The following is a 25,179-nucleotide window of genomic DNA, read 5'->3' as shown; positions in this document are numbered from 1 at the left end:
GACACACCAGTTTTGTTTTATTCAGTTAATGTGGGGGGGGGGGGGCTGGTTGACCTTTTTAAAATTTTGTTCATATATTCAAAATAAAAGCAGCACAAACGAAAATTTGAGCAGCACAAACGTAGCACAATTGATTAGCAACAGTTTTATTTGGGTAATGTGGGGGGGGGGTGACCTTTGACCTTGGGAAACTTTTATTAAAAAAACAATAGCGGCACAAATTAAAATTTCTGCTGCACAAACGTAGCACAAATGTTTGACACCAATTTTGTTTGATTTGAACAAGGTGGGGGCCAACTTCACTCAGGTGTGCCCCTGAGGAAAATCTCAGTATTTGCTATTCTAATCTGTGTTTGTGGCTCAGATTTCAATGGGGCTCCCAAAAAAACCTGATTGCACCCTGGTGTACTGGGGTTTTCTGGCTGATTTTTGTTGTTGGTTGCTGGGCAACAATCACATGATTTTATGGGTTGGCCCAGCTCGATCATGGAAACACGTATTACACACCCGCTACCTGCACATGATCATTGTTTTTATATGCGGCTGTAATAGCTGTATTTGTGGGCTGTGTGTACTCCATATTTTACCCATGTCATGGCTGTATGCTGTTGGGTAATCTGTGGTGCACAGTGGATTCTGTCAGAAACTTACAAAGCAGTTCTACCACAGCATTCAACGTCGCTTACAAGACATTAGAATTTTTTTTTTCTGTTTTCCTTTTGTAATAGAGGAAGAGCTCCGGAAGCTAAGGGAAGAGACCAACATTGAAACTTTAAAGCAGGACCTGGAAAAGGAAAGGCAAAAAAGAGTAGAACTAGAACAGAAGATGACGGAATTGGTAAAAGCAAGGTAATGTAAACTTTTGTGATTTAAACTCTTGATTTCTTAGTGCTGTAAATAATTGTTAGGCTACATGCACACAGCCGTTATTCTGACCGTCACCTGGCAGCACTAGATCACGGACACAAAAGAGGTCTACAGCTCTCGATCATGACCTGGATGGGCGGCAGCTCATACAATACCCTGCCAATGTAAGCAGGATTTAATATGCTTCAAGAAGGGATTCATTCTCCTTATGGAGATAATTTGTGTGTTTTTGCATGCCACCTTAAATGAATGCAGCTTTTGTACTATATTTTAGTACAAAAGCTGTGAAGACACAACTGTGTTATGTGCCATGTTAATGAACCAGTTGGTACAGAAAGTGTTTTGCTGTAGAGGCCAGGCTTGTAAACATTGGCATCTTATTACACATCCCTGATCGTGCTGCTGAGTATGTAAATAAAAGGCATACATTTGCTGAGACATACTCTATAATTTCTATCAGCAGCTGCCATTCTTCTCATATAACAGGGACAACACCTCATCATTACGTGTGTGCCCAATTCATATTCTGAATATGTGCTTGGTGGTAAATACACGTCAGATTCTGTCATGGATATCGGTTTCATGCTGAACCTGCTGATTTTTTTTTTTTATTATTTTTTCTTTTAAGTTGATGTGCAAAAAAAAAAAAAGCTTGAATGGAAAAGTAAAATGGAAGTAAAATTGTTCCACGTTAGGTATATAGATACAGGAGCTATTTGTGAACCAGACAACAAATAACACTGTTATTGCAGAGAAGTGTAATCTCACAGCATAGCCTCCTCCTGTCAGGCATCAGCTGTAAAAATAGATCTGCTTGCTAATAACTTGGCCTGACTGCTCTGTGTTTTCCACTGGGACACATTAGATGTACACTTTACAGATTACCTGCTATGACTGCTGCTGTACACATCACACTTCCATATTCAATAGTCACATGATGGTTGAGGGGATGTATGTTCCCTATTGATTTAACTATTTACAAAGCAGACTTGTAGAAATATGCTAAATAGGTCATTATATAGCTACCCTTCCTATTACTTTCCTCTTATCCGCTAGACACTAATAGCTGCACCTGTATCAGACATCTACAGCGGTAAAATACATAATACAACTGGCTTCTGTGTTTTTTTTTTTCTTGTCTCCTTTTCCAACACTGCATGTCTGTTAGATGCTACTCCTAAACATGAGCACCATCTTAGCGCTAACCTCCCTCCCCTAATGTCATGCAAGGGCATCTGCCATGATGATGTTTGTAGCCTCCTCCAGGCTTCTAGGTCTGTCACGTCGCATCAGGGATTCAGGGTATAAGAGCTAAGCCGTTTATTCACAATAAGGGCTCATTCACATGGCCGTTCAGGGGTACTGATTTGGTTGCATGTTTTACGACTAAATCATTGTGGGGATTACACTTTGTCACCGCACCAAGACCGAGTGGGGCGGCCGCTCGACTTGGTCCAGTCATGCACCATGTGGTCACCACACCATGATCCGGACCCATAAAAGTTAAGAGGTTCTGGGCAAGTACACTGCTGCCTGAAAGCACCCTAATGTGCAATAAAGTACAGCTGCCGGATATTTTCTGAACAATCAAGAAAATGTAACTTTTTTTTTTTTTTTTTCTTTGAAAAAAAAAAAATGGATTCCAGAAAACAAAAATTCATACCCCCCCTTCTTATATTTAAAATAAAACTCGTAAGAAAAACCTCGTTAGGAATCCCATGTCCTAAAATGCTTAATCTGTAAAAATATAAATTGATATGTGCCAATCAATAACACTTTTCACAACTCTGTGCATGGAAGTTTAAAAATAAGGAATATGTTAATGCAAATTTGTTTCCTAAAGCTTTTATTTTTATTTCTGTTTAACCTCTAAACGACCAGACCCTTTTTTTCATTTATGCATTCTCATTTCTCACTCCCCACCTGCAAAAATCTACAACTTTTTCTTTCCATGTAGATAGCTGTGTGAGGGCTTGTTTTCTGCATAACGAATTGCACTTCGTGACTGTTTAATATTCCATGCTGTGTACTGCGAAACGAAAAAAAATTCCAAACGCAGTGAAATTGGTGAAAAAAAATATGCCATTTTCTCCTGGGCTTTGGATTTTACGTCTTTCACTGTGCGCCCCAAATGACATGTCTACATAACTCTTTGGGTCCGTACAATCGCAGGGATACCAAATTTATGTTTTCAAACATTTACAAAAGTTAAAAAATCCATATTATCTAATCTATAATCTATCATATAATCCTTTTTACATTTTTTTTTTTTTTTTTTTTTTTTTTAAATATCTGGGGCACAGTATACTTCTTATTGGTACAATTTAATATCCAGTGCAGTTTACTGGAAAGCTGGAAAAGATTCCAAAAACAAAACAAAAAACAGTTGTGTCATTTTCTTATGGGATTTTTATTTCTAGCACTGTATGGTCACTTTTTATTCTTTAGGCCAGTACCATAAAGGAGAAACCAAATTTACTATTTTGCACTTTTTTTCATATGTTAGCATACAGAGTTGTTTTTAGTGTCTTTTTTTTCCCATTTATACTCTGTATGGATAGCAAAATGGAAAAAAAGTGGTACACATACACCATTGAATGCATAATCATGTATATACACATTATTTGTGAAGGGGTTAATCCATCATGTAACCAATTGTTTTTCTCACAATGGGGGGGATGCATCATTCTGTCTATGCGAGAATACTTTAGCAATTTAATTATAATTTATAGTAATTCTTTATATAGCGCACACAGATTACGCAGCGCTGCACAGAGCTTGCCAAATCGGTCCCCGTCCCCAATGGGGCTGACAATCTAATCAACCTACCAGTATGTTATGAAGAGTGGGAGGAAACTGGAGGACCTGGAGCAAACGCATAGAGAACATACAAACTCTTTGGAGATATTGCAGACACTTTTTATGCCTCAAAAATGTTCCTGTCCTTGGTAAAACGAAGGCATAATCACAGCAGAAATAGTCCATGCAGTATTCAGTCTGTTTGTGACAGAAAATATGATGTAGCATAGCAAACTAGATCAACTAATATGAGGTGTGAAGTGCGGATAGCCAGTTTTACACTGCACCAGGTTAATCATCCAGCATCTGACACTTTGATAAATCTTGCACAGCAGAGAACTGTCTAGTTCTACTCTGCTTTGGTCTAAAGACTGACCCATTAATACATCTCCCCCAGTATGTTGCAGAAGTTTGGTGCATGTCGTGTTACCAGTACTCTTCATTGTCATTGATTGGAGGAGAATTACTGACTGCTGCTTCTTAACGCCGAGACCCTTTTTCGTTTTTGTGTTTCCATTTTTCATTCCCCACCTTCAAAAAGCTAGTTTTATATTTTATATTTTTATATTTTTCCATGTAAAGAGCTGTGTGAGGGCTTATATATAGTATATACTTAATTAACAAATTCTGCTTGGTTATTAATACAAAAATCAAGCTACTATCTATGGAGACTGCATGAGCTCCCATGTAAACTCCCCGTGTTTGGTTAAACAGCTCTGGTAATGAGGATTATCCCCCTTTTACTTTAAGCTTGATGTTTTGAATATAGCATACTATAGAGAGCAGGAAGGGTTAACTCTCTCATATGTGTGAGGGAGAGAGTCCTTTCCAGTCCTGTAGACAGATTTGCCATAACAATGTAGAAGTAACATTCTAACTAAGAGGCACCTAGCAGTCTTTTTCTTTACATACTAAGAAGAATTTACTTAATCATATCGGAGTACAGGCAGTCCCTGGGTTACGTACAGGATAGGTTCTTAAGTTGAATTTGTATGCAAGTTGGAACTGTATACTTTATAATTGTAACCCCGGGCAACATTTTTTTGGTCTCTCTGACAATTGGATTTTAAAAATGTTGGGTTGTCATAAGAACCAGGAATAGCAATAAAGCCTAATTGCAGACACCTGTGATAACTGTTTATAGGTGTTTATTGTAAACCAAGGCTAAAGTACACTAAGTTACCAATTACCAGAGGCCCGTTTGTAACTAGGAGTCATCTGTAAGTCGGGTGTTCTTAAGTAGGGGACCGCCTGTATATCATAAAAATGTTCACAACACTTCCCTCTACACAATATCATCTGAAATGACGGTTGGGTTTAAAGCATGATTGGTAAAGTTTGTAATATTTTGTACAAAAATATATTTTTTTTGTAATATACATGTAAAATTTTTAGTCCCTTGTTATCCTGTAAATTCCCTATAAATAACTTATCTTTTTTTGTTTTTTTTCGCTTGTTATTATTATATATGTTGTGAATGTCTTTTTTAAAGATATATATTATATTATATCATATTTTTGTAAATTGTTTGAGATGGGGAAAAGGTATTCTTTCTTTGCCTTAATGCATTCAATGCTGCCTCAGCTGAACCTTGATGGGAACAGATGCTGCCTGGTATTTAATTTAGTACGACTCGTTGAGCCTTTATCCCTTTACAGATGTAGCCGTTGGCACTGTATTGTATAGAAAGACGTCTGTGCAGTACATCCAATGTTTTGTGCTCACCATTCTGTCTTAAAGAGCATTTATTGTTATATTCCAGAAACAGGTTTTATGTTCAGCTTCATCTTTCTAATAATCATAATTGGAGAACCCCAATTGGTGAATTTTATGTACAATGTATTTCTAACTATATTACCGTGAAGCAACTAGTTGTGCATAGGTACAAGATTGAAGAAGACTCACCAGAATTCTGTTGCTTGTATTCAAAAAGTTCCTTTATTGGTTAAAACAAAATCTACAGGGGAGAGGGAGTGTATCCTGTTGTAATGGCTGAAAGAATGCTTCACTAAATCGCCAGCACCAGATCTGGCGTACAGAAATGCAGCACCCTAACCAAGCTTGTACCAAAAATGCAGCTCCAGAATACCAAATGCATTTTCACGCTCTATTCCATGGTAATTGTTTGATACTGTGGTTCTGGCAACAGTGATGGCAGTTAACCTATTAGTTGTCGTGGTCAAAACGGATCATTTCACAGAAACAGCAGCTTTACGTGGGCACCTTTCCCTAGAACACATTTAAAGGGGTATTCCAGGAATCAACATAATTCATATGCAAATGCAAACTCAAAATATAAGCTAATGTGTAATTAGTTGTTATTTAAAATTTTGCTCCCCTTAGCAGAAAAATGCTGATGACATAGACTGTAATGAAGAATTAAAATGCTACTGGTCCTTTAATCAGTCCGTTAATTTCCTCCGCGCAGTCCGTCACAGAACAGAAGATGGCCGCTGGTCACATGTCCACATCACATGTCCTGCACCTGCCTGGGCAGGTCATGTGATCACCACTATGTTTGGCTGTAGTCAGTTGGTTGCAGCACATCCAGTATTGTCAGTGTTGTGGTGATGGCAGTTACACATCATTACTATGGTAACAGTGCAAGAAAACCTGTTACATCATCACTGGTAGCAGAGCCTGAGAGGTAGGAGGAGTTACTGAGAACTAAAGGATCATGAGACTTGTATTTTCCAGTGGCGGCCATCTTGGTGATAACTCCACCTACTTTAGAGAGGACATAAAATGTTGTGAATCATAAAATCAAACTATTTAAGCTCCATTTTGTGACTGACACTGAGTATTGTTGTATTCATTTATTTAAATCATCATGGGTTTTTGTGTCAGATGTTCATATTCCTGGAATATCCCTTTAAATCATAAACTTGTCAGGTATCACTGTGTCCCAAAAATCCTGATTTATCAAAATATAAAAACTGTTATTTCCAACAATAAATCCCATAATGGAAAATAGTGCCCAAATCTCAGAATCTCCAATTTTTCACCATTTTGCAACTCATAAAAATTTTTTAAGTTCTCAAAAGTTCTAAAACCCCCATAAAGGTAGATTTGAAAACTTCAGCTTGCCCTACAAAAAATGAAATCTTGCACAGCTCTGTACACACAAGTATGAAAAAGTTGGGCAAAATGAAATACATTTTACTTTTGTACAAAAGGCTTTAATTGTTTTAAATCTATTAAAACCTATACAAACTTGGTATCACTGTGATCGTGCCAACCCTAACAATACATGGTGTCATTTGGAGAGCACTGTGGAAGCCATAAAAACAGTGTGTACAAAAAAAGGCGCAAATACATTTTTTATAATCTCATTTGAAATTTTTCCCAGCTTCCCAATACAAAGCATGGAATATTAAATACTGTCACAAGGAAGGACAATTTGTTATGAAGGAATCAAGCCCCCAAGTCTACAGCTGTGTAGATGCCAAAAATAAAAAAAAAAGTAATTGATTTTAAAAGATTGGGTGCGAAAAATGAAAATAAAGAAAATGCCCTAGTCTTTAAACGGTTACACCCAAGCATACTCGCATGTGCCCCAGGAACTGTTCTTCATTTAGCTGTAAATGGCTTACCGTATTTTTCAGAATATAAGACTCTTCTTACTATAAGATGCACCCCAGATTTAGACTTCCAAAAAGGAAAAATATATTTGACACCAATAAAAATATCCCTGTTGGTCGCACTAATGCAAAGCACACACAGATCTGCTCCATCCATACCATTACGCACACACAGATCTGCTCCATCCATACCGTTACACACACACACACACAGCACTGCATCATCCATACCGTTACACACACACAGCTCAGCTATAAAGACAGCCCCCCCCCCTCCCCTCTTTACCTATTTCCCTCTTTCCTTTCTTCTTACACTGTCTCAGGGCAGCATGTCCCCATTATGTAGGGTGGTGATGGTATGTGGTGATGTAAGAAGCATGTGATCAGTCACATGATTCTGACATCCCACAGGTCCTGTAGGACACCCAGGAAAGGGGAGAGCAGTGCGGAGACTCTAATCACAGGGGGATCGGGTGCAGCTCTATATCAGCCGATCTCCCTTACAGCGGTTAGGATGGTCTGGCAGTGCTGGATTCTCCTCACCTTCGGTCTATAAGACGGAGACACTTTTTAGCAAGATTTTTTTTTTTTTTTTTGCGGAAAAAGTGTCTTATAGTCCAAAAATACAGTATTTTTTGTGAAAAATAACTTTTAAAAATATGCAAATGAGCCCCTTCTGCCTTTATCAGCTATTTATTGTTCACTCCTCCTACGGTGTTTATGCCCGCCCCCTATTCACTACCATAGAATCGTTGAGAGCTGTGACGTACATAGGATCCCATACATACAAAGGCCCATTTTCGTATTATGAAAAATAAGCCATTAACTGCTAAATTCAGAACAGGTCCTAATTTAGGGGCACATGCCAGCATGTACTAATGCTTGGGTTAAAACCATTAAATCCATGTGGGTGATTTTATTTAATGATCTACCTGTGGGTTAGAAAATCTGAATCAAATTGTGTGGTGCACTTCTGCCAGTGCAGCAAACTCTTCAATGTTCATGTACATTTGTCTATCTGCATGCGTTACATTATGCCTATTGGTGCTATGTAGAATCTTGATTATGATCTTTGCTACATCTAGAGCAGGGGTGAGGAACCATTTTGACTGGGAGAGCCATGAACACCACATATTTTAAAATTATATTCCGTAAGAGCCGTACCATATGCACATGCCCCCCCAGTAGATAGGTAGTCCCAGTGTCACGGGTGCCCCCGTGAGTTACATCTTGGATCCCAGGCACACCTGTGCCCCTCTTTGTGGCCGTGCCCATTTACGAGCTCTCTGAACTCACCATTTTCCGGCTCTGTCCTGGCTGGCCACTGCGCACACGACACTCAGATTTAAAGCGCCAGTCCGGCGCTGATTTGCGCTGCCCAGTTCCTGGGTTCCTATAAAGACCGGCGGCTCCCAGCATTCCCCGCTTCATGTCTATGAGGAAGCTTTCCACAGTGTTTCCTTCCCAAGTGTTGACCTCCCGTTGTGACCCAGGACCTGTTCCTGATTTTGCTCCTAACATAGATTTTGACCACCCAGATGTAGGCAAAATTCTGGATTTTCTACAGGCAGGACTAGATAAGGGACTCGAACTAGCTGCTCTCAAAGTACAGGTATCTACTTTCAGCTCATTATTTTAAAATCCTCCAACCCTGGATATCCAGGTTCATTATGGCTGCCACTATAATGTCACCATTTAAGAGATGTTTGGTTCCCCCCTGGGACCTCTCCCTACTGCTCAATTACCTCATTGTAGAAGCTTTCGAGCCCTTGGAGTCCTGTTCTGTAAAGTGGTTAATGATTGAGGTTGTGTTCCTGTTTGCAATCACCTCAGCTCGTGTGGTAGGAGAAAGTTCAGCTCTATCATGTAGGGCCCCATGGGGCGACTATGGCGATTTTGTTTTTTGTATTGTAGTTGGCGATGAAAAAATTGTCAGCCCGATGAGTGCCGCGATTGCTTATGGTGGACAACAAGCGGGTGTGGTTTTTAACTTCGAAGCAGTGTTTGTAGCAATTTAAGCGAGATCCGTTTTTGCGTTGAGTTGTCACCGTTTATGAAACCTGGATTCATCATTACACACCAGAAACTTGGCAATAATCAAAACAATGGATTTTTCCCGGTGAATCAGCTCCAAAGAAGGCAAAGACTGTCCCAACGGCCGGAAAGGTCATGGCGGCAATTATTTTTTGGGATGCCAATGGCCTCCTCATGTATTTTTTAGAAAAAGGAAGAACGATCACTGGACAATACTACAGTGAGTTATTGGACCGCTTCAACACAATTGAAATTGAAGGAGACACGGCCGCATTTGGAGAAAAAGAAGGTGCTGTTTCAGCACGATAATGCACCAGAACATTCATCCGGAGTTGTCGCCGCCAAACCGCATGAATTGCGTTATGAATTGCTGCTGCACCCCCCGTATTCACCAGATCTAGCTCCCTGCGACTTTTTCTTGTTCCCTAAAATGAAGAGATGGCTTGTGGGAAATTTTTTTTAGCTCAAACGAGGAAGTCATTGTCAAGACAGTGGCGTATTTTGGAGAGTTCGACAAATCCTATTTTTTTAGAGGGGTTAAGAAAATGGCAGTAATGTTGGGAGAAGTGTATCTTTCTAAAAGAGGACTATGTTGAAATATCTGTTTTTGGAAAGAAATGGTGTCTTCATTTCTAACAGGGGTACTTATTGAACCGCCCTCATATGTCCCCCATGAGGTCATAAAAGACCCCTGGCGGACAATTTCACTTTTTTTTTTTTCCTCTAATTTTACTGTATTCTTTTACTCAGTTGCAGAGGAAAACCACTGGTGGTGATGATCAGAGGTGTACTGGGTCTAATTAGACACAGCAGCTCTGATTAACTCTTCAGACCCGCCTCTGCTCCTCCATGCATAAACCGCATCTTTCTTCTCCCCTAGGCAAAATACACATTTCAGCGGCAAAATCTGCTTTAGCTACCCTGCTACAGATGACTGAAAAAATCTGTACTATTAAATGACAGTTTTCTGTTTCTTTCTGTTACAGGGATTGCAGAGAAACCATTTTAATTGCCTCTTTTTGTATATTGATTACACACCTTCATTCTGGGTGCAGTCACATGTAAGGTTCCAGTCACACATTGCAGTTAAAACTGCATCACAATTTTTGGGGGGTATTTTAACAAGTGAAAGACATCAAATCAACAGGTGAATGAAATTTGTGGAACAGCTTTCTCCTTCACACGTTGCAGTTAAAACTGCATCACAATCAGCTTTGAGGTGGTTTTAGGTGCAGTTTTGTCAATTGAACAGGTGAAAGACATGAACTGAATGAGTGAATGACATTTGTGGAGAAGGTTCCCCCTTCAAAATCAAATTCACCTGTTCAATTGACAAAACTGCACCTAAAACCACCTCAAAGCTGATTGCGATGCAGTTTTAACTGCAACTTGTGAACGCACCCTCAAAATCAAATTTACCCATTCAGTTTGTCCTTCACCTGTGAAAGTGACAAAACTGCACCTAAAACCACCTCAAAACTAATTGTGATGCAGTTTTAACTGCAACGTGTGACCGCACCCTTAGCTAAAACTGCATTGCAATCTGCTTTGACGTGTAGTTTTGTTAATCTAACAGGGGAAAGACATTTGTCTAACAGGTTTACCCTTTAAAATCAAATTCACCCATTCAATTCATGTCTTTGACCTGTTACATTAACAAAGCTTCACCTGATTGTAATGCGTTTTTATCTGCAATGTATGACTGCGCCCTCTGCCACTTTCGAGCCCTCGCACTTCATTAATGATTTGTACTTTTCTTTTAAGGAGTGAAGAATTTGTGGTGCAGCCTGCTTCAAGGGGACAATCTCAAAACAATGGAGCAGGTACCAGTTTAATAACCAGCTACTATTGATATTAACTTGAAGCGTAACTAAACTTTTGAAGTCTCTGTCACCTGATCTAACTCATTAAAGGAAACCTACCATTTTTGTTTTTATGCATTATGAACCAAACATATATAGAAAATGCTGTAGCTACACTGATGCAAAAACATATCTTGTTTGCTCTCTGAATTGAGTGGTTTTGCTTAAAATTGCATGAGCCTACTAACCACAACACAGTGGCCTTGTTTTAGTGTGTCCTTACACTAATGGGTACAGCATCACATAGTGTCCACCATCGCTTCAACAAAGCACCAGCAGGAATCAAGACCCAACAGCCCACCAATACTCATACTGGCAGACTAAGCCCCCATGGTTCTGGGCCCTGTGTCCCCACCAGCACCCCACCACAGCAAAAGCGGTTAAGGGTGCATTCACATTTTACAGTAGCCAATGGTTTTGTTTCTAACCTGCACAAGGTGACAAAAATGGAATCATAGAATTGAAACATAGCCAAAGTTCGTTTAGGGAAGGTTTTTTGGGATACTTAAGGTGATGTCAGACGTGGCGCTTTGTCTGCACTTGCAAACGCAGACAAAGCCGCACCCACCGGGGCGGCCCGCGGCCCGATCGCATCGCGTTTCTATGGTAACGCCTGCGATCAGGAACGAGCCGCCGGTGTTTTGCGTTAATGTAATGCAAATCACCGGCTCGTTCCCGATCGCAGGCATTACCATGGAAACGCCGATGCGAACGGCCCGTGGCCCGCCCCGGTGGGTGCGGCTTTGTTTGCGTTTGCAAGCGCAGACAAAGCGCCACGTCTGACATCACCCTAATGGGTAATATTCTTGGATCAACTACCCCTAGGATAGTTAATCGATTGGGTGATAGAAAAGACTTCACTGTGGGCCGAGCACACTGCCTTATATTGTACAGCGACTGCACTTTATTGCAGCTCAGGCCCATTGAATTGAGGGGAATTGCCCTGAAAATAGCTCATATGAAGAATAACGTTAACATGAGTGGATTGTGAAGGGTGAAGATTAGTGTCCACTGCAGTGCAAATAGCTGATCTGTGGATGTGGGGGATGTCAGACCCTTACCACTCGGAGATCAGAGGATCCAATCCTATCATGCATCAGAATTATCAGTCTTTTTTTTGTAAGGATAACATCATTAACTCTTCACTTATCTGTTTTTAGATAAACCCAGAAGACAAACCATGTGTTCTAGAGTTCAGAAATGGTTTTACGATCGATTTGGTGAATATATTGAGGATTTTCGATTTCAGCCAGAAGAGAACACTGTTGAAACTGAAGAACCACTGAGTGCTCGAAGGTAATTTGAGCCCATGTACAACCACATACCAAGTACCAGTATTCAAGTTAATTGAATCACCAGCATGTTGTACCATTGTTTTGCTGTTTGAATCCTCGTGTAATAAACTATTACATAATGGGGGAGATTTATTAATCTGTCTATGACAGTTTTTTTGTGCAAACTACGACAAAATTCTGTCTGCACCACATTTATAAAGGGTTTCTGGCTTTCCTATGACTAGCTTGACAAAAGGGATGTGACCTATGAAAAGGGGACGCGGCCTTGTGTAAGAAATGTCAGTGCACCAGAAATACTGCTGACCCGACAGAATTGTGTCCTAATACAACTAGACAATATTATACTGCAGTGGATTTATTATCCAGCACCAGACACTTATATGAATCTGGTGCAGAATAACACTGTCTAGTCTAACCTTGGGTCAATTTTTATAAATCTGCCCCATTGGGGGAGATTTATCATTAGGCAGGATTTTGAGCAGTTGTCTATGTGTTAGACTGGCAGGTTTCCTACGGTTGGATTTATGGTCCGGTGTATGTGCAGTGTTAAATGCCTTCTGATGTGACAGCTGTGTGTGCTCTATGAGAATAGACTGCACCAGTCACAAGTATGTTTAACATCTGCTCAATTTCTGCCTTTCTGCCTTGAAATTCTCAGATACCTTAAACATAAAATTGAGCAAAAACTTCCCCCTGTAGTAGCAATGGACGCACATAAACCACCTATGTGGTGTAGTTTTGTGATTAAATTTGCATTCTTTTGAAAGTTGATAAATGTGGTGTTGCACACTCAGTGGTGTATTTTTTCCACCATTGTGTGTCTTTAGGGTTGCATTTTTTTTCTCGCTAAAAAATGTGCGAAAAACGAAATCTAGAAAGCTAAACCACTGGTCCAAAAGCATTTGCAACTGGAGAACACTATGATCTTTCATTTTACTGTATTATTCACACTGGATAGAAACTATGATTGCCTATGTTTGGTATTTCAAAATAAATTTGATGCTTTCAATTTTTTTTTCTTTTTTTTTTTTTAGGTTGACAGAAAATATGAGAAGATTAAGTAAGTATCAAATGTTTTGGCTTGCTCCTGTTAAAGTTGGTACTTGTTTGACCAGTAAATGAAGAATTAGAATCTGATTTGATTCTGCAGCGTGAGACCCTTTGAGATCTACTGTACTTAACCCGACTGTTAAGTTTTATCTGATATTAGCAAGGAAATCTACCATCAGAATCAAGCAGGGACATTTACTCATAGATCCAGGCACTGAGACTTCGACAGGCTCCTTGTATTTGTTATCCATGGCCTCCTTCCTTCTAAAATAAACTTTTAAAATTCTTCTTATCAGCCACAAGGGCTACTGGGGTTGTTCCCAGAGCCCCTCACGCTGCAGCTTCACAGTTGGTTCACTGTTAGACTGTCTCACCTCCCCCGTCTGCTTCCTCAACACCCCCCCCCCCCCACGTTGGCTGATGTAATCTCATTACAGCAAAGGTAGTTTCAACACACTGTGGTCGGGGGATGTGCACAGTTTAACAGTCTGTGAATCTGGGCACCACCCCAGAAACTCTTCAGGTTCATTATCATCATTATCCTTTCCTAATACATCTCCTGAGAGCTGACAGCAGTATTATGCTGTTTAACTCCTAAAATACTAGAATTCTATATTGAACTATCTCTTTACAGGCCACAAGATGACTGGACATGTTGTCCCTAGCCTGGCATGTGGAATATGGCGCTACCAAGAACAATTAACTGGGAGTGCTGGATTTTGAACCCTCTCCAATCTCCATTTTATAATGTGTCCTAAGAATAGTTCATGAATTTTTAAAAGCTAGGCAACATGATTGCAATCCATTTTGAGATAGTTTTTTTTAATCAGATTATTATTATTTTTGTTGTTTTTTTTTTTAGAGCGAGGTGCCAAACCTGTTACAAACTTTGTGAAGAACCTTTCTGCCTTATCAGACTGGCATTCTGTTTATACGTCTGCTATTGCCTTTATTGTAAGTGTTTGCTACTTTATTAAATATGATATAATGTGTACGGTTGAGTTTCCTTTTAAGAAATGGGAGACACAATAGGTGGCCACACTGCACTTCTATCATGAGGAATTATTAAAGGAATTATTATGAGGAATTATTAAAATTGTCCACAGCTAGTCCCTGAGAATAGAGACTGGATCAAAATGTATAATTCTGTATCTTCAGAGATTCAGTACTATTCCAATAAAAAAAAAACTCTGAACGTTATATTTGGATGAACTGCAAGGAGTCACTAGGGTGCAGAAGGCTAATGATGCATTTCTCTATTCTCAGCATTCTGCTGCATTCTGGTTACTTAAAAGGGAGTACAAGGGGTGGAGAAAAATCACACTGGTCAGACCTCTCGACTTGAATAATGCCACAAAGGACTAGTACACATCAGCATAGGCTACCCCCAGCTGGTGACTACTGACAATGTACCTGGACAACTGGAAAATAAATCTTCCCGTTGTCCATCTTCTTTTCCCGTTGTCCAGGTACATTGTCAGGAGTCACCAGTTGGGGGTAGCCTTTGCTAATGTGTACGAGTCCTTTGAGGCATTATTCAAGTCAAGAGGTCTGACCAGTGTGACTCTTCTCCACCCCTTGTACTCCTTTTAAGTAACCAGAATGCAGCATAATGCTGAGAATAGAGAAATGCATCATTCTGATTCTGTTACTTTCTCATATAACAGGTGGATGGTAGCTTATGGGCCTTAATCCCCATGACAGGTGCCACAGCAACGTCTCTGCTATGTGGGCACATACAAACTAAACATGTGGACCTGAAGTTAAAGTCATCCATATTGGAAGCCCAAGTGCAGAGAAATCTAATTTTTTATTAATATGTAAATGAACATTTCTCTGCGCCTTGGGTGTGGTCATGAGGTTTGAAGTACACCCAATCTTCGTTTTAATACCAGCGCCTCCCAATCATCCCTGATTGAAAGAGCCCTGTTGATTCAAGCAAAATATATTTCTCCTTTGTTGTAACACATATTGTTATTTCTTTTAGATCTACATGTATGCTGTGTGGCATGGCTGGGCCATCCCTATGTTTTTATTCTTAGCTATTTTGAGGTTATCCCTAAATTACCTCATTGCCAGGTAGGTCAATTTTGAATGGACAGTACAGAGATATTTCTAATGATCTTGGGAGTGCTTGTAAAGCTCTTCTATTGTAAGAGTAGAGAGACTAACTACACTTCTGATCTAGCTTTTTGCGATGGGACCTCTGATCCTGGAATTTGTGAAGGATTTTTTTTCTTTTGTCATCAGGCTACACCATTTTGATAAATTTAATAGAAAACAAAAACCTTCAGTGCCGTATATACCCGTGTATAAGCCGAGTTTTTAACCACAAATGTGCTGAAAAACCCAAACTCAGCTTATACTCACGTCAAAATAAAAAAGAAATGCGATGCTCACCTTTCCAACGCCTCCCGCGGGTCTTCTCTTCTTCGGTCCAGCGGTGGCAGGTCAGTTTGACGCTCTGGTGCATATATTGTGTGTGCCAGCCAGCAAATAAATCAGAGGAGGACAACATTTAAATAGGTTGAGATACATAGCTGTACATTAACTATTTCATTAACAAAAGTATCCAGAGAAAAAGAAATGTACACATATTCACCTTGTATCGAGGCAGTAGTTGCAATGGTGAAAAAGAACGCAGTCATATGTTCATAGTGATATGAGTCGTGTGTATGTGATGGTGGCTGGACTGGAAAATACTTTGGGGCAGCGCTTCTGAACAATGTAAACTAGGTGACGGAGTATCTGCACATGAACTTTGTCTTTTAGACTATGGGACGAGGTGCTGATGAGGATATTAACTCAATGTATAATGTTTGAGGAAATTCTGTAAACGAAGGGGGTTTAGAGATTAGATTAATGGGAAATGAATATTCTTGAATAATAATGAAGAATAATACCTATGCGATAAAACAAAATACCGGTAAATGAATAATAGCGGAGAGTAATACATGATACATATTCAATAAGAGGTGGTATTAACACAAAATATGAAATATAATCAATACCAATGTAACAGTATAATAAAAAGAAATGTTAAAAGCTTAATCTATCCCCTATAATAAATTCTATATATACACACAAAGGGTAATAAATAATATAAAGATAATATGAATATAAATAATGATATATTATACAAAATAAATATATTATATAAAAGACAATATTTAAGAATTAATAATGTATGCATGTACACATTATAGTAGTAAAAATGAATAAATGTGATTAATTACTATGTACACAAAATCATAGCAAAAACGAGCAAATTAATAAATAGATCCTGTTAAACAGATCTGTATGCCGAAGGATGAAAAAGTTATTGTTGCCAGGATATGGCAAAATCAAGAATACCAGTGATTGTACCAACCAAAGGAATAAAGTAGAGGTGGCGTACATTGCGTATATTGAAAGCTGCTAAAACTGTGTCCACGAGAAATTGGTGCAAATGCGGTTTTTCTACAATTTCATTGCATTTGGAATTTTTTTCCAGCATCTCAGTTACTGGCATAAAATATGAAATGTCATCACCAGGAGGTACAATTTGTTAGGCAGAAAAAAAGTCCTCATACAAAAAAATAATAAAAAAAAGTTAAATGTTTGACTGGGAGTTAAATAATGGAAATGCTAAAAATCAAATAAAGTGATACTTAAAGTGACCCCCAACAAGTCACAAGAATGGGAACCCCAGGTCTTCAGAGAACCAGGATATCCCATTCTCACTATTGTGTGTAACAGAAGGCTGACGTGTGTCCTGCTTTTCCATTCACTGTCTATTGGAGCAGACGGATATTGTTCGAACTCTGTGCTCTCTGGAGGACTGGGGCTACCAGCAGGTTAGACCCTCACTGATCACCTTGTTATCCCCTATACTGTGGATAGTGGATAACTTGGATTATTGGGACAACCCCTTTAATATGCTTTTTTTATAGGCCTTTATAATTACAGGCAGTCCCCGGGTTACATACAAGATAGGGTCTGCAGGTTTGTTCTTAAGTTGAATTTGTATGTAAGCCGGAACTGTATACTTTATCATTGTAATCCCAGTCAGAACTTTTTTGGTCTCTGCGACAATTGGATTTTAAAAATGTTGGGTTGTCATAAGAATCAATATTAACACTAAAGCTTCATTACAGACACCTGTGATAACTGTTACAGCTGATCATTGTAGCCTAGGACTAAAGTACAATAAATTACCAATATCCAGAGGTCCGTTTGTAACTAGGGGTCGTATGTAAGTTGAGTGTTCTTAAAGGGGTATTCCCACCTGGGCATTTACATTTAATTGTATTCATTTGCCAAATGCAAAACATTTCTTCAATTGGATGTTATTTTTAAAAAAATGTTCCTGCGTGAAGATAATTTCTCATAAATGTTGTCCCTTACAAACGAGATGGCTTCCTCGGATACGGCCACCTCTGCCTGAGGGATTGCACAAAGAAACGAAAGGTTTTTGTACATGAAATGTCCGGGAGTTACTGCATGTCCCACAGCCGTCCTGTGGTAATGAAAGCTGAATCCAAGTGGTCAGGTAGAGCTCAATAGCGCATGTCTGGCCACCGCTGGCAAAATGTTAGGCGGGTCGTATCCGAGGAAGCTATCTCGTTTCTAAGGGACAGAGTGACTGCATTTATGAGAGATTATCTTCACACAGCAACATTCATAACATTCAAGAAATGTTTACATATGGCAAATGAATTCAATTAAATGTAAATGCCCAGATGGGAAAACCCCTTTAAGTAGGGGACCGCCTGTATTCCATTGTTCACAACAGGTCTTAGGGTCTTAAAAATGAAATGTTACTTATTCCAATTCAGTTGAACCCTTAATAATAACTTGGATACTGTGAAAAAAAAAAAACTTGGGTCAACTGTTACAAATATAGGCCACTGTTGTACAAACTGAAATTATTGTATTTTGCACCATTTTTAAATCTGATGGGATATATAAAATTAATTGTTCCATGTATAATACCCTGCATGTTTTAACTGTGTTTGTTCTAATTTGCGTGATGATCTTCATTGGTCAGGTTTACCTTCTATGTTCTATAACTTCATCAGTGTTATTAAGCACTTTTACTTGTGATGTCTGTTTATGGTTCCCTTTGTAATGAAGCATCCCCCTCCCATCTTTCTCACAAATAAAACCAGCATTGTTTACTTGGTAAACCTTCAAGACATTCCTGACTCATTTCTCAATCATTTAGTTTTTTAACTGAAAATTTTGTATCCATTTGTTATACCATCTGAGACTGCCCTAATCTGGTGCACCAGGAAGATAATTGCATAAAGGTAAAAAATTGAATTTTCTCCAAAATAACAGATTTCAGGGGAAATCTAATAAAGTTACTCACAAAATGCTGCTTTCACTTGTGGGTTAGCTAGTAGGTGGTAGAGGTGGATGTCATCCTTTTCAACTTTTTGTAAACTGTTTACTAGAGTAGTAAATCTGGCAAAAATCAACCATTTTGTTTGCATTCTTTTATTTGTTTATTTTTCATTGTTTGTCTTTCTGTCTGTCTTTCTGTATATAGGGGTTGGAGGATACAGTGGTGCATTGTGCCTCAAGTTTCAGAACCCATAGTAAGTTTGTTTTGTTGTTTGCATATGTCACCGGAATCTTTTAATCAGAGGGTGTCTTGGAATAAAATAATTTTTATATATGGCACAAGGGGGATAGAAGGGGGGCTATAACAATTATAAACCTAGTGCCTCCTTTAGCCATAAACTCTGATTGTAGTAGGTGCGTGTCTGTTGTTGTGTTGGCACTGCCTTCCTCTGTATATAAAACAGACCAGCAGTGGTTAAACGGGGGTCTGAAGTAAGGTGAGTACAAGCGGTTTATTAATTTTTACAATTTTTACAGCCATATATAATCTTATTTTTTTTTATTCCTGGATGTCTGAATCTCAACGTTAGTTTTTACAATTTTATGTACTGTTTGTTTTTTTTTTTTTTGTTAAATGACCGAAATGGTATTATCTTTGGAACTGCCTTTCATATCGTAACAATTTTTTTTCTTTTCTTTTTTTTCATGTTATTTGAGAATTAAACTAGTAACAAAATATTGGATTATAATGTTTTTCCATTAAAATTATTTTTAATAAGTAAAATTGTATAAACCTTTAAAAAAAATGTTATAAATATGGACAGTTTCAAACAATCACCATTTTCCAGGTTCAGAGACTAAGACAGAGAGTGCATGTATATAAGGTGTCTTCTGCAGCTCCTTCTGCATTCTGCCTTTAGCCGACAAGCTAACCTGATAATTGGGGAGCTTCTCCTTTTTAATGGTACACTACAATTGTGTTTTATATGCAAATAGGATTTATAAAGCGGTATGGCAGTTGCAAAGGAGTTTAAGCGAACCAGTCACCATACTAACCCCTCTAAGCCCAAAAACATTACCTTCCTTTGTAATATGTACGCCCCCTGGAGGTTTGTTTTGCATATTTCTAGGTTACAGAATGAATGAAAAATCATCTTTTCTTTTGTATGATGCAAGCAGGCAGTCATGTAACCCCGCTCCCCCAGATGCATGGGGTGGGTAGAGTCCTCTCCGGAGTATTTTTTATTTTTCAGGTGAAGTTGTCTGTAGCTTCAAATTCACAATAAATTTTATTCACAGATAAATGATAAGATGGTTTTAAAGTAAAAGACACTTTGTACAGGTATATGGCACATGACTATTTTGGGGACGTATGAAAGCCTTTGTTTTTGTTCGTAGGATTGCCAACGGTCATGAGGGTGCTAACTGCCCAGGCTGCTGTGGTGGTGTAATATTAAAAATGCATTCATCAGTATTGCATGGCAAGTCCTACACTACCATTACATGAAAGTTTTTCTAAATACATCAGCAAAGTACTACTCCTTTTAAGAACACAAGCCTGATATGTATTTTGGCCTGTTGAAAGACCTTCTTTTCTTGCAATTTTTTAAACAATTTTTAATTGTTTTATTGCAGGATTTATGCAAAAACTTTTTTAATTCAGTTTTTATTGGCATTTTAATCTGACATATAACTACTTGGTAAATAAAAATATATTCCTATAATATTAAGTTTACCTCCACAAACCACCTGTCTCTTGAAAACAACATTGGTGGGGTTTTTTTTTAACCCCCTTCCCACTCTGTGTCCGATATATCGGTTGCTGAGCGCAGTGACTTAGCGCTCAGCGTCCGATATATCGGACGCAGAGCTGATGCCGGTTCAGCTGAAGATTTGAGCTAAACCGGCATTGGGATACACGGGGTGCCGGCTGTGACAGTGAAACACCCGCAGTCAGAGTGGGCTCTTTCCCCCAGATGATTGCTTGTTCATGTCCCATGGTGGAAATAGTCAAAAAAAAAATGTTATTCAATAAAAAATAAGTTTATACAGTAAATCAATAAAAATTCCCATAAGCCCCAAAACATATAAAGAAACACATAACGCTCAGTCTAAGTCATAACACAAATACCACATATATAGTATAGTATAGAATAACGGTAAATAATTATTGAACCTGCATAAAGACTGTTAAACCCTCCAAAAATTATGATTTTTTTTTTACCTATTCAATCCCCTAAAAATGCTATAAAAAGACCTACGTACTCCAGAATGATACTGGTGCAAAGTACAACATGTCCTGCAAAAAAACAAGCCATCAACCGGCTCCATAGCCAAAAAAGTAACAATGTTATTCCATTTGGAAGACAGCAATGCAAAAATGATAGATCTTTTTTTTTCCCCACATTAGGGTATTATTTGACAAATTTAGTAAAACGTAAGATAAAATATTCATGTCTGGTAGCCCCGTAATCGTATCAACCCATCGAATAAAGATAACCAAAAAAAGAATTGATGCTTTTCTACTCCGGCCCTCAAAAAAAAGTTGCTACATTTTCAACAATAGATGATACCAACCCCAAAGTGGTAACACTGGAAAAAGCATCTCAACCCGCAAAAAAAATGCTGTAACATGGCCCCAAGAACGCAAAAGCTAAAATTTTATGGCCTACAAAAGGGGCCAATGAGGAAACTGAAATCCTGGCAGCTGCAGGGTGCTCCTTCCCTTCTGCGCCACGCTGTCGCTCTCTGTACTCGGTAGAAATTGTAGAACAAATTGTATGGTGGGTTTTCTCTTTCTATCTTTTGGAAATGTGTAAATTTTAGGGCTAACCGAACATATAATCGTCAAAATTTTACCATTCTAAATTTCACCTGCATTTTGATTCAGTTACTATGAAGATCTCAAGGGGGTTAACAATCTTCCTAAAAGCTGTGTCTGATAGTTTGAGGGGTGCAGATTTGAAAATGGGTTGGTTATATAGTCAATGCTGAAAATCCGGAAAAGCGATATTCGATTTGTAAGCCGTGTGGATAATTTATTTTGATGTCAGACATTTCAAAAATTATGAAAATGTAGAGTAGACATATGGGAAATGTTATTCAGCAACTATTTTAGGTGGTAAATCTATCTACCTGAAAACGCAATGATTTAGAATTTCAAAAATGGCAAATTTTTCAAAAGATTCATGATTTTCTTTTCTTTTTTTTTGTAAATAAACTCAAAACTTATCAGCCAAAATTTACCACTAAAATGAAGTACAACATGTGGGGAAAAACAATCTCCGAATCACTTTGATAATGAACAGTGTTTAAAAGTTATAACCATATAAAGCGACGCAAATCAGAATCCAAAAAAATGGGGCTGAGCCTTAAGCTACAAAATAGTTACGTCCTTAATCCCTTCACGCTCCGTGACGGATATATAATGTCGCACAGTCCTCAAAACGGTAGCAATGAGAACGTCGGCTCATTTCGCAAGAAATGACACCTCACACAGCTCCATGCGCCAAAGTATGAAAAAGTTATTCGCGTCAGAAGATGGCAAAATTTTTTTTTTCTTTTTTGTACACATTCGTTTAATTTTTGAAAATGTATTAAAATGCAATAAAACCTATATAAATTTGGTATCACCGCGATCGTACCGAACCAAAGAATAAAGTAGAGGTGTTATTTGGAGCGCAGAGTGAAAGTCGTAAAAACTGAGCCCACAAGAACATGACGCACATGCAGTTTTTTTTTAATTTTTCCACATTTGGAATTTTTTTGCGGCTTCCCACTACATGGCATGGAATAATAAATAACATCATGGGAAAGTAAAATTTGTTACGCACAAAATAAGCCCTCACACAGGTCTGTACACGGAAAAATGAAAAAGTTATGGATTTTTGAAGATGGAGAGCGAGAAATTAGCGAAAATACCCTGCGTCCTTAAGGGGTTACACTTGCCTCCCGTCAATTGCACATGTTCTATGGCCATAGAGGACTGTAATACCAGAGCAAGCTTATGGTGGAAAGACTGCCTCTACAGCACCCAAATACATCTGTTCTTAAACAGGATGGGTGGGTGTGCCAGGTCACCGGAAGTTGTCAGATTGGAGCGGTCTTGCCCCTGTAAACAAAAAGGAGCATGCCTCCAAAACCACAAAAATGACTGATTAATATAAACATATTATATAACAATATTCTTTTTTTATAGTATGCAGTCCCCGGGTTACATATTAGATTGTTCTTAAGTTTAATTTGTATGTAAGTCGAAGCTGAATATTTTATAATTGTAACCACAGCCAATTTCTTTTTGGTCTCTGTGACAACTCAATTTTAAAAATGTTGGATTGTCATAAGAACCAGTATTAACAATAAAGCTAGGGGTCGTCTGTAAGTAGGGTGTTCTCAAGTAGGGGACTGCCTGTAGTTGAAAAGTGTCTGCCGTATAAAACTCATGTCCAACTGGAATGTATACATTCTTCTTTCATTAGACCCATGGCCAAAACATGGCTTGGTGGAATCTGCTTTGTAAAGTCAAGTTTTTATAGAGTTATTAAGAGGTAGTCTTTATTACAAACCAAGGGATTTTGCTGTTATAATTTAAGAACTTTCAAAATGTATTCATATTTTTTTTCTTTTTAGGAGCCTCCAAAGGAAGACCTAACAGTTTCTGAGAAATTTCAGTTAGTTCTCGATGTAGCACAGAAAGCACAGGTTTGTTTAAAGGGTTGAGAATACTCTTCCAGTACAATAGCAAAACTTCTAATGTTCAAGGCTATGGACACACTTGATCAACTTTTATTGAAGCCAAATGTAGTTACATTTTCCTGTTCTAATAATGGCATCAGGGCACTATACCTGCTGTACTATTATATTATTTTTATGTTTCATGATTCCCATCAATATTAGTTCTGTTTGATGTCACACATGTATATTAACACTGTTATTCCTTTTCCAGAACTTGTTTGGAAAGATGTCAGACATATTGGAAAAAATTAAAAAGTAAGATTTTGTTATTTTTAACCTTCTGTGATTTAAAGGGAACCAGTCACCTCATTTTTCACAAATACAGTTAGTATCTGGTTTCCATAGAGCCCCCATTAACTAACTGACACCCTTTTAGCTAAAAACTGTTTCCCTAACATCCCCATAAAATCAACTTCCGCTCACCTGGCATTGCGGGGCGTGTTCTGCTTGTCCCCACCCCCCATCTACTCGCCATGCCATATACCTCCTCACCATTCAGCACTTCATGTCGTGTGACCAAGGCCGGTGCGAGCACTGGGCATACCCGGTCAAGTGCCAGGGCCCAGAGCTGCTGGGGGGCCCTCATAAGGCTGTACATAAGGAATCCATGGGAGTGAGGGGGGCTTTATATTAAATAACCATGAGGGTGCTGTATATCCAAAAACCATGCGTTGTTTGGTATGATAAACTAGGGAATATTTTAGGAAACGGGAGATTTTGTTTGTTTCTGAATTTTAATGCCTCCAGGGGCCTACTGAAACCTGAAGCCAACCCTGCATGTGACCAGGGTGATGTAATGTAAGGTCATTTACCCAATAACATTTGAAAATTAAACCCAATGTGTGTATTTGATTGCATGAAATCACAGCATGCTGTAATTTCATGTGATCAGATACATGCATGAGGTAGAGTTTACAAAAGTTAATGGGTAAAGGAAAGGACATTGGATGACATCACCCTGATCACAGGATGTAAAAGAACTCCCTCTCAATGTTCCAGCAAGGCACTGTGTAACACATTTCTACCTCTAATAATAAGTGAACAGAGCTGTATCTGTCTGTAACTGAATATTGGCAGACAGTCACTAAGTGCTAGTTCCATACAGCAGCATGTCCTAGCAGTGAGACCTGTCGAACATGTAAAAGGAGGCAGGACAATGCAAGTAAAATGTAATATGCAAGACCCCATTAATGTCATTGGACTTACCGCAGGTTAGTTACACTGCGTGAAAAGCAACCATTTAGGGGTAAGAGCATTCATTTTTAATTATAGTTTTCTTTTGGGTGAGTTGATTTAAATGGCAGGAGTATTCCCACTAAGACAAAATTCTTAAATATACTCTGGATAACAAAATACCACACTCTAATTCACTGTTATTAACAAATAGTGGCTAGGAAGAGCATCCGCTTCAATAGAGCAGATCTGCAAGGCTGCTACATGGAAAAACCCTCAACCCTTTTTTTGTCATTATAAATTAGATGTGTGGTCAGACCTAGATCTATACTTTGGCAGGAAGGTGCTCTTGGCAGTAGTCCCGCCCTGAGTAGATTACTCCTTTATCCTCCTGTTAGTGCCGTTGTGGTGGTGCTAGGAAAAGATATTCACCCTTTCCTTTTTTCAGGTTTTTGT

At 38.7% G+C, this 25,179-nt stretch overlaps 1 protein-coding gene across 4 annotated transcripts in view; it reads left to right on the top strand.

The window, feature by feature from the left end:
• Positions 1-25,179, top strand: part of GRAMD4 (GRAM domain containing 4) — an 84,612-nt gene that overhangs the window by 30,211 nt on the left and 29,222 nt on the right. For all 4 annotated transcript variants that reach the window (XM_072147094.1, XM_072147095.1, XM_072147096.1 and 1 more), the window contains 9 exons: positions 729-849; positions 11,046-11,104; positions 12,304-12,439; positions 13,473-13,498; positions 14,351-14,442; positions 15,476-15,567; positions 19,022-19,070; positions 23,446-23,517; positions 23,762-23,805. In XM_072147094.1, coding sequence (XP_072003195.1) covers positions 729-849; positions 11,046-11,104; positions 12,304-12,439; positions 13,473-13,498; positions 14,351-14,442; positions 15,476-15,567; positions 19,022-19,070; positions 23,446-23,517; positions 23,762-23,805 — 691 coding nt within the window. The remainder of the gene's footprint in view (positions 1-728; positions 850-11,045; positions 11,105-12,303; positions 12,440-13,472; positions 13,499-14,350; positions 14,443-15,475; positions 15,568-19,021; positions 19,071-23,445; positions 23,518-23,761; positions 23,806-25,179) is intronic.

Source organism: Engystomops pustulosus, chromosome 4, assembly GCF_040894005.1.
Source record: "Engystomops pustulosus chromosome 4, aEngPut4.maternal, whole genome shotgun sequence".
Taxonomy (NCBI): domain Eukaryota; kingdom Metazoa; phylum Chordata; class Amphibia; order Anura; family Leptodactylidae; genus Engystomops; species Engystomops pustulosus.
The sequence above is the reverse complement of the archived record's forward strand: the minus strand, read 5'-3'. Positions and strand labels throughout refer to the sequence as shown.